The sequence below is a fragment of the Papaver somniferum genome, chromosome 11, assembly GCF_003573695.1.
Source record: "Papaver somniferum cultivar HN1 chromosome 11, ASM357369v1, whole genome shotgun sequence".
In the NCBI taxonomy this organism is placed as follows: Eukaryota; Viridiplantae; Streptophyta; class Magnoliopsida; order Ranunculales; family Papaveraceae; genus Papaver; species Papaver somniferum.
The window spans coordinates 3,421,872-3,432,546 of NC_039368.1; the positions used below are offsets into that span (position 1 = coordinate 3,421,872).

The window sequence follows — 10,675 nt, forward strand, 5'->3', positions numbered from 1 at the left end:
AAATAAAAAGGAATACGTGGCGCGATTTCATTGGCTTGGCACAGGTGGCTCATATTGCCTTTGGCACAGAAGATACGGACCCAGCAATTGGTTAGTGTGAGCTAAGTAGATTTTATAGCATTGTCCTGTCAAAATTCTACTACATGCCATCCCTGTCCATTATCCCAAAGGCGCCCCGTCAAATATACTCCATTCTGGCGTAGTGCAAGAGGCAAGGTAACGATGTTGAATGGTGACTGACATAGAATATATGCCCAGACCACCACCACGGATAGACGAAGTAGTAAACCTGTGTTGCAATACACCATATCCAGGCCCATCATTCACAATAAATGAGTGTCAAAAAATACTTGAGCTTCTGGTAGGTATATTGGTGCAGTAGTCCTCGTAGTAAAATATAAATTGGAAATACCTGCAGAATTACGCAGTAGCAAGAGATCACTTTGTGGGTCTCCTAAACTCTGAATGGCCTGCATCAAGTGAACTGTTTTCTTCACACTTTCAAGAAAAATATCACTACAAAACTGATGATTCAAAATGGAAGGTCCTCCAAGAAGTTTAACACATTCAGCTGGTCTGGCCACTTCTGCAGGAAAAACCTCTTCAAGTCGACTTCTTTCATCAACAGTAGGACAAAAAAATTCAGTTTTATATATGTAGATTAAGATGAAGACCAAGAACTGAACCTTCGGACTGGACGATTTGGAAAGCTTTAGAGACTTGCAAAGTATCGCCAATGATGGTACCATCATCTAGGTACCAGGACTGAAGGTCCAAGGAACAATGTGCAGCAATCTTCTTCACTAGAGGATGCAAATCTAAAGCAAAAAGTAATGGTCCTAGTGGATCACCTTGTTGGACTCCTTGAGCCGATAACAAAGCAGATGTGCCATAATAAAGCCTAGCAGGAGAAGCATAAAAAAAAATTCAACTCACCTAGATATAGTGGGGCATCTACGGCGCACTTCGAAAATCATAGATGCTCTATCAACAAGGTTAAAGGCATTTTTAAAATCCACCAATAACATAGACATTAAATTGCTTGTTCCTTTTGCTTCTAAAATACAATTAACTGAATGTAATATAGCTTCACTACCACAAGGTATTCCAACACCAAACTGATAATCACCTAAATAAACACTCATATCCTTACTAACTGCGGAAGCAGCTACCTTGGAAACAAGTCTTCTCCAAATGGTTCCTACAATAATTGGTCTAATATCTCCTCCGGGTTTAAGTGATGGAGTCAATGGAACACTTGCAATAAACTCACCAAAGCAGTAATGGAAGTAAGAAGATCATCGTCCACAGCAGCAGCAGATCCACTCAAAGCATCTAAGAAATGCTGAGCATGAAGGCCATCTCTTCCACAAGCAGTACCTTTTGGGAAGTTCTTAATCCTGCCTAAAACCATATCTTTGTTAGCAACAAAAGCAGCAGACTCAATGGAGGCAAAGGGTATTACTGGTGGTGATGCAGTGGGATGTTTAAGCTTTAAAACTGCCGAGGTATCTTCATTACAAGGAGCAACACCACTAGAAGTAAGAACTCTAGTTGCAATACTAAATGTTCCCTGACTTAATTTCCTTCTACATAATCGCAAATTAATGGATGACTGGATAAGAACTTATGGTCTTCAAGTAATTTCTGAACTAATTTAATGCACCCATCTGGTTCTCGTCATTGAGCAAGGGAAGAATTTATTAAAACAAACTACGATTCCTGCCTCATACCAGACTACGCGAAAGCCAAATTCAAACCTTTACCCCAACCAACTAGTCAGACTGGTCCCACCATCTGATCCAACACGCCAAACCCAATTATACACAACTAGACTATTACAAACCCATACAGTTGGGTTTGAACCCCTGGACGTAAAAATGGGTTTGCTTATAATTTATGAGGTTGATTTTTATTTGCGGTATGCAGACACCCACGCACGAAAGAACACAATAAAACCCGGAGTGCCGGAGGCCCGGAGTGGTAGACTAAACTGCCCTCTAACGCGTGTATTAGCTCTATGTTCCTTGATGCCACGGAGTTCATTTTGACGCCACCTGTGTCTCGCCCGTAACACCACTTGTAATGATTCATTTAAGGTCAGGTCACTGAAGCATATACCACTGAATGGACAGATATGAAAACACAGTTCAGAACCCACTAAACTCCTCCTTTGAACAATAAGGACGAAGGCCTTCGTTGTGTATATTTGGATAAGTGATTCCCATTTCTTTCGGTACTAGACTTCTAAACCATCTTTCAGAAACTGCAATTTCAGTTGGGAAAGTCGATTTATTGATGGTGTTGTTGTTGTTACCTCCAAAATCAGGTAATTCTTTGGGTTTACAGCCTTTATTTGTCTTATACTCTATTTTCTTTGGAATCAGTGGAGAAATTAACTTTAACATGCATGTTAACTGTTTGATAAAATTCGTCAATGGAACTTAGATTGTGCCACTTAGATGACAGCTTTCTATGGGGATCTGTTGCTGGCTTGTCATTATTATGTCAATGGGGATATCAACTATATATGAAAGGAATCATAATTTTGAGTATATATGAAGGAAGTGGCCAGACAAGCATTGGCACTGAATGTTTCAGTCTTAACGTAGAGTTATATCTCTCTCATTTTTCTTCGCAAATGATCGTTACTAACCCACAATTATTGTTTGTAGACTCCCAACTTATGGATAGAAGGAGAAGCCTTCGTAAAAAAGTAGCAGTTGAAGGTGCTAATGACATTGACAGGTGAATTCAAAATTTGTAATTGAGTGAAGTGAATTGCTGCAAAAATCCAAATTTGCATGCATTACAAATTTTATCTTAATTGTGTCTCCCTCAATTTTACATTCAAAGAACTCATAAAGGCTGATTCGTAATTCTTTTTGCGGGTTGTAGCAGCTATATTCACCCTCCGGAGTTTAGGAATAAGCATATGCAGATACATAATTACTAAAGCTTACTGCTATTAGCGGAAATACGGAAACGGCTGTCTGTTGATGAGCAAGCCATATTTAAGGGCACAGCAATTGGCCATCTACTTTCCGTGCCAGAAGATTCCAAGTTCAGCGGCACAATTGTTCGTTTCTTACTCTCAAGGGAGATTCAAATGGATGATAAAGATGAAATGCACTTTAAGGTTGGTGAAAAACTACTGCATTTTGGTAAGAGAGAATTTGCTTTGATTACAGGGCTTAGTTTCAAGAAACCCGAGAAAGCTTTTGTGTATTCCACAAATCTGCCAACCCTGATGAGGACCCATTTCCCCAACCAAAATCATGTAAGTGCATCAGAAGTGAAGGTTCTCCTCTTCAAAAATAATTCTACTTGCCCTTCTCTAGACAGGGTTAAATTTGCATTACTTTTGGTTGTGCACAACTTCCTAATGAGCCGTCAAGATAGAGATCCCATAAACATCAATTATTGGCATTTAGTTGGACTTGGAGGAATTTAACAAATACCCTTGGGGAGAAGTAACATTTGATAGTATTACAAAATGGAGATTAAGATCACAACAACTATATCATGCCAACAAAGAGAACAGTGGTGCTGGTGGAAAACATGCTTACAAGGTGGTCGGAATTGGACATGCCTTGCTGGTAAGTGGCACTTCAGTTGATTTTTGTGTATGTGTAATCTTTTTGGATTCATATATCATTTATGTTACTATTGTTGTAGGTTTGGGCTCTTGATATCATGCCTGGGCTGCTTAATCTGTGCGGACGAAAGATAGAAAGTAATGTCTAGCAACCCCATATCCTTTGTGTATTATGCACGAAATCTCCTGAATACCCCCATATTATTCGAGAATTGGTGGTGAATGATGTATGGCCTAAAATATTTTAATTTTTTTTCACTCTTTTATGTATATTCGGTACACCTGGAGACAGTGGTCGTTTGTTTCCTGTTAATTCTTGCAGGTTCAGGTCCGGTCTGATATAATGTGGCAAAAGGGTGATCAAAATCAGTTAATAGTGCTTGGCTTAGAGGAAGGTACCTCCGAGGTAGAGGATGTGGACAGCGAAGTGTTTTACTCCTTGTTATTAGCAGTACAACATTCTTCTTTTCAATTGTTTTCAACCTTGTCACCCTTTTTTTGCAGTCAGGTTGTTTTATCCATGAGAAAGAAAGGAACGAATACCTTGGGGGGGAATTGTCTCGTAGGGACTCTTTCCATGAGAGAGTGGACGGCAATCAAGGCCATGAAGTCCTAGACCCGGTGATTTTGTTGTCTTTTCTCCTTTCTCATGTTGTTTCTCACCCTTTTTAATTTCAGTATTTATACCCTTTCTAATTTTAGTATTCTTGTTCCACATCTTACAGGATCCTCTCTTTCTGTCTAAAAAGAGAAAGATAAGTACAGAAGAATCTCGCCCTGGTGATGGAAAGGGAATTGGTAATCATGAATCTGAACCTATGACTATACCTGGCACTCCTATCCTCCGGACCCTGGAATTCGTGATAAAAGAGAAGGAGAAAGATATACCGCACACTAGTGTGAAGCACTCGCATGGCATAAATGTACCCAAAAGGAATATGTCGTCTTGTTCTGGAGCAGAAACTACAGGAATTGGATCACTTGAAATGGGTGAGCTTGCTGAGGAACCTGTGGATGCTACAATGGACGCATCCTCTTCTAAGGGCCTGATTACTGATTCTACCTTGTTAAACATTTTAACTTCCATAGATGTCTTTCCTTCGCCCCCAGGGTTTACAAGTTCTTCAGCTCAAGAGAGAGTGGAAGGATTTGAATTTGTGGATAACTTCAAGATCCCGGAAGAACATGTAGTTTTGTATAAGAAGATCTATGAAAAGCACGGGCATATGGCGACTAAAAAAGTCATTAAGTTCAATGATGCTGTGTTACTCACATGTGTTACCAGTTTATTGAAGATTATCCCGGCAATGGAAAATGTGCGAGGTTCAGAATTGAGTGAAGCCTTGCTGGAGAGATGGGAAGGATTCATCAAAGATGCGGAGGCCTTGGAATTTAATATTAAGTGGCTTCGTGAAGGATTAAATCGACTTATTAACTATTGGAAGTCTTCATTCTGGATAGATAAAGAAGTTGAAAGCCATGAACTAGTATTGGATGCAATGCAGATCAAATATGTTAGCCTCTCGACAAGAGAAGACGAAATTAATGCTGAACTTTCAGAGGTAAAAATTCAGAAAAGAGAAGCTGAAGCTAAGATTTCATCCCAGCGAAAAGCTATTCAGGAAAAGCTGGCTCAGAGAATCAAATTACGGAATGAATCTATTCTAGGGACCGTGCTTAGTTGAATTTGTGTACTCGCTCAATAGTTACGATGCGGTGAAAGAAGCAGTTTTGTTGTATTTACTCAACGGTTATGTACAGTCTGTGTCTGTCTTGTAAATGGGTGTATGTCAGTAGCAAGCAAGTCTATAGATTTATGGCGGATGAACTTGTTAAGTCTGTAAGATAGGTCACCCAATGGTTTGGTTTGTTTCGAAACTCGTTTGTAAGTCTTTAAGTACAAGAACTTTTTTTTAATTTGCAATCCCATTAGGAGACGAGTTTTTTATGTTCCTAAACATTATTCTGCATGGGAAAATGGTATTTTTATTCTTCACCGGGATTCCAAAGAGACCATTACTTTAAAAAACTTTTAATATTTCTCGAATGGGTGGAGAACGCTCCCGGTATACTTGGTAAGGGTATGTTACGTCCGTAGAACAAGTCACGTTTAATTCAGGTTTTTAAATTTTGTTAACTATTTCAAAGATACCAAGAGACAAATTCTCTCTGGAATCCTGGTGAAGAATTAATGTCATATTAATTACCAAAATGCAGTAGCCAGTAGTAGCGAGAGGCTTTTCGTTTCCTCCCTCCCTAGTCCCAGCTCCCAACATCAATCAGTTGAAAAGGTGAGAAAATTGACTAATTTAATGCCCGGCTAAATTGTGGTTTATAAGGATTAATTTGGACCTATCACTACGTGGCAAAAAAAAAACATTCCCTTAACCAACTATTTTTTTAATAGCTAGCTTATCCCTGATTAATTAGTATTAATTTCGGTGATTAATGGTAAAGTATCGTGTTAGATGTGAAATTAATTTGTGTTAATGAATCATCTGAACATGAAAAATTTGAAATTTTTCGAAGAACACCAACTCAGAATCGGTATATGTCGCCATTGGTATCAACCGATTGTAACCTCAAAAACATACAGAGATTTTTTATAACTTGCTTCTACCCAGAATCGGTTTATATGGGCATGAACATAAACCGATTGTGGGTAAATTTTTTTTTGCTTTTTTCCTGTGAATTATGTGTTTTTAAACATCAAATAAAATTAAAATTCATTTTATACCCGAGTTAAGAATGATGACTTCATACTCAGTTTCAAGTCGTTTAAGAAGTTGTACTCGTTTTCAATTCAAGTATAAAGTTATACTCATTTCCAAATTGGGTAAAAGCATATAAAACTATTTTCATTTTTATTTTTAATCGAAATGAAATCGAGTATGATTTCATACCCATTTTATGATTCGAGTATTAACTAAAAAAAATTGGTTAATCAGAATCGATTTACACGATATATATATACATATATATATAAACCGATTCCTAACATTGCATAATAGGAATCGGTTTTTATATATATATCGTGTAAACTGATTCTAACAAAAAGAAAAACACGGGAAAACAATTATCTCTTTCATACCAGAATCGGGCTATATGGGCATTAACGTAGACCGATTTTGGTTCAATTTCCTCCATCCAGAATGTCATTAAGGACAATCGGTCTTTGTGGGCATATACAACAACCGTTTCTAAATGAAATCGGTTTACAAGTAGTGCATTGACGTAGACCGATTGTTATAAACCCGAAAAACTTTAATTTAAAAAATTGGGTTGCTTGAGTGATTACATGTTATTGAAACCTACTCTAGGGGATTGGGTTATTAAAAAAGTACCTCATTCGAGCTAAAACTAAAAATTACCTATTTTATTGAATTTAGTGATTATTAATAATGTTTTCGTTTGATTTTGAATTCTTAATTTTGATGGAAATGGAAATGGAAGTGATTTTGATTTGATTTAGTTTAGTTTAGTTTCTTTTTTTTTTTTTTTTTTTTTTTGGTTAATAGGATTTAGTAAGGATAAATTGGTAGTATCAAAATTTCATAGAGGGTAAAATGGTAGTTTCGTCAAACTTAGACACATGTGTCATTCACTATGGGTGGATGAAAAAAATGCATAGGCCAGATTAATCACCGTACGCCCAAATTTAGCTTAAAGAGACAAAATTTGCAGGTATTAATTGGGCTTCTGCAATTTCAAGAAGCACAGTCTCTCTCTATAGAATTTGCTGGTTCTTGTGCTGCCATTTCATTGTTCTTCATCTTCTCCCCTTCTCTTCTCTTAAACATTAACCCATTTGCTCTAAGAACCCATATTTTTTCTCTTGTTTATTAGGTTTAGCAAGATCATCATGAAACACTCAAGATCTCCAGTTGCATCAGCGCCAAGAACTAAACGAAATAATTTTAGATCGTCATTAGAACAAATAGTAGAGATTGCGGAGAATGTTAGAGCAAAAATCACCGACAAAGACAATCCAAAACCAAAACACTTGGAAGCGATGAAAAACTGTCCATTCTGGAATTTCTATCGACCATTTCATGAGGGAAGAATTAATGGAAGGCATATGAGAAAAAAACATAAGGGTCTGGAGCTCATCTTGAACACTTTCGATCCAGTAAAAGAAGTATTCCAACTCCAAGGAGAAAAGGAATTTAAGTCTACACCAGAACATCTCGCACTCATATTTGGGTTACAGAGAATCAAATGGAGGAAAGATTATACTATAAGAAACCCTTATAAACCTGAACTTCACGGCGCACAATCTGTGTTTTGCAAAACATATCTAAAGGGCGCGACACTGATGAAAAAGAAAGATATTATAGATTCACTTTATGCAACAGAAGATGATGTAACTAAACCAGATGATTTTGTAAAACTACTGGTTTTGTATTTCTGCATTGCAATTTTCTTTCCTGACCTGAGTGGAGACAGATTACCAAGTGGGATATATCTCAACTACGTTTTTGCAATGGATCAAATCTCATGGCCTGACTTGATCCATTCACACTTGACGGAAGCATTAAGAGAAGCTGAAAAACCATATATATCCGTAAAAGGTTGTACCGTATACATATTGGTAACTGAATTTGAATCAGTTGTGGTGAATGTTTATGAGGAGAAAAACCAAATGATTCACAACTGACAATACTTGTTGTTTTCTCAGTTTTGGTTTGCTGAAGTTACACACTTCATCAGAAAAAATGAGGGTGAAGTAGGCAAATGGAATCCTCGTTTTGCAAGGTGGAATGTTAAGGTGCTGGCTAACAAAATTGAGAACGAGGGCATGACCTCTCTGAAACAAGATGTGAGTACTACTGGAAATGTTGTATGTATCAGTCATGTTTAAAATTGTATACTTTTTTCTTTTTCTTTTTATAAAGAGATAAAGCAAAATTCTATACTTAGAGACTGAGATTTTGATGCTAGCTAATGATGTGAATACCACATATACTTTTTAGTTTTACTTAAAATGTAGCCGTAACCTGACAGATTAAAATAGCTGTTAAAAAACCTGTTGAGTGATCGTTAGTTGATTTTGGAGTTTGTTTTCTTTGTTACAGCTTACTGGATCATTCATTGATCCGTTAGAAAAGGGTGAACAGAACCTGATTACACCAATTGAATTACGTCAAGCCAATTCAGATAGGATTGGCGATAAGATGGTCAGGGATAGAGATGGAGATTCAGAGTCGTTTCGAGACACTGATGCAGAGGTTCTGGTAGGATATACTGATATCTTTCCTTTGGATTTTTTTCCTGTACATACTATTGATAATTGTGTAGTATAACTTTTTCCAAGCTTTTAGACATCTGATTGTTCTTCCACATTATACAGGTTGTCTATCAGTCTAAAAAAAGAAAGATAAGTACAGAAGAGCCTATGATGCCTGCCATCCCCATCCTTCCGACCCAAAAATCCGGAACAAAAGAGAATGAGAATGACACACCTTACACTAGTGTGAAGGACTCGCTTGGCAAGGACGTACATGTTGGGAATTCGTCATCTTGCTCTGGAAAGGAGACTACGGGATTTGAACCGCTTGAAGTGTTGGAGCTTTTTAAGGTACCTATGGACTCTACAAGGGATGCGTCCTCTTCTAACTGCCTAACTCCCGATCCCACCTTGTTACCTGTATACACTTCTATTGATGTCACTCCTTCCTTCATTGGGTTTACAAGCTCTCCCGCTCAAAAGAAAGTGGAAGGATTTGAATTTGTGGGCAACTTGAAGATTCCAGAGGAGTACAAAACTTTGTACGGTAATATCTCTAAAGAGCATGGGCATATCGCAACAAAAAAACGTCATTAAGTTCAATGATGCTTGTTGCTCACATGTGTTACCAGTTTATTAAAGATCCTGGTGCGGAACTGAGTGTAGCATTGCTGGACAGATGTGAAGGATTCATCAGAGATGCTGAGACTTTGGAATTTAATATTGAGTGGCTTCGCCAAGGATTTAATGAACTTAAGAAGTCTTCATTTAAGGTAGATGTAGATGTCGAACGACATGAACAAGTATTGGATGCAATGCAGGGGAAATATGTTGGCCTCTCCGTACAAGAAAACAAGAACTTTAAACTGAACTTGCAGATGTAAATATTGAGATAGGGAAAGCTGAAGCGGAAATGTCATCTGAGCAAGAAGCTATTCAAGAAAAGCAGACTCAGAATATCAAATTTCAGAGCCAACCTGTTCTTGGAATAGTGCTTAATAAGCTGAACTTTTGAACTTTAACAGATAGTTGACATATATGTTCCGTCACTGTCTAAATTTATTTGCGTCATGTAAATAAGTGTGTGTCAGTGTTATGGCAGACGAAATTGCTGAGATTAGCAAGAGATAGTAGGGCCACAAATAACATATGATAGACCCTAAAAATAAAGCCATATATATAAGCAGTATGCTGCTATTACTAACGGTGACTCTTGTATATCTATCTATTCGTATCTGTCCTTAATCCTTGTCTGTTCGAACAGTTTTCCCCATTGGCATGCTTGTATTAAATCTGATTTAGTTAACAATATTTAAAAATCTGAATTGAATCTGACTTGTTTAACAGACTCCAACCAAGCATACCGGGAAAAATAAAATCAATTTCATCGTATATTTGTTGATAAGAAACGTTCTCCACCCATTGAAGATAATATTGTAAGCTTTTTAATTAATGGTCTATTGATCTCTCTGGAATCCCGGTGAAGAATTAAAATACCATTTTCGCACCACCAATCAGTTGAAAAGACGAGGCAAGAAAAGGGACAAAAGTTGTAGGTCTTAATTGTCTTTCTGCAATTTGAGGTACTGGGAGTTGCATGCGTATTATCAGGTTAAAAAATTGATTATTACTCCCTAGGAAGGATAGTCTCCGGCCCTGACAGTAGGTATAAATCCTTCCTCTGTACAAGGTCTAGATATCTGTCAGTGATTAGTCATAAAATAATTGTTTTATCTTCTTGTTTTTTAAAACAAGTTCCAACGCACTTAAAAAACGTACTAGTAATAGTTTCGGCCGAAATCGACTACATTCATTTGTACATAGCTTATATTCCTTACCTGGACTGACAG

The 10,675-nt window shown here is 37.4% G+C and overlaps 1 protein-coding gene across 3 annotated transcripts; it reads left to right on the plus strand.

Moving 5' to 3' along the window:
- Positions 1 to 1,960: 1,960 nt before the first annotated feature.
- Positions 1,961 to 5,521, plus strand: LOC113323758. 3 transcript variants are annotated; one of them, XM_026572100.1, is made up of 7 exons: positions 1,961 to 2,329; positions 2,676 to 2,748; positions 2,902 to 3,599; positions 3,679 to 3,736; positions 3,921 to 4,004; positions 4,103 to 4,219; positions 4,324 to 5,521. In XM_026572100.1, the coding sequence occupies exons 5-7, from the start codon at positions 3,942 to 3,944 to the stop codon at positions 5,281 to 5,283; spliced, it is 1,140 nt and encodes a 379-aa protein (XP_026427885.1). In that variant the 5' UTR covers positions 1,961 to 2,329; positions 2,676 to 2,748; positions 2,902 to 3,599; positions 3,679 to 3,736; positions 3,921 to 3,941; the 3' UTR covers positions 5,284 to 5,521. The 3 variants fall into 3 exon arrangements, with proteins under 3 accessions (XP_026427885.1, XP_026427884.1, XP_026427883.1); XM_026572099.1 differs by having other exon boundaries at positions 2,899 to 3,599; positions 3,679 to 4,004; XM_026572098.1 differs by having other exon boundaries at positions 3,679 to 4,004.
- Positions 5,522 to 10,675: the final 5,154 nt, after the last annotated feature.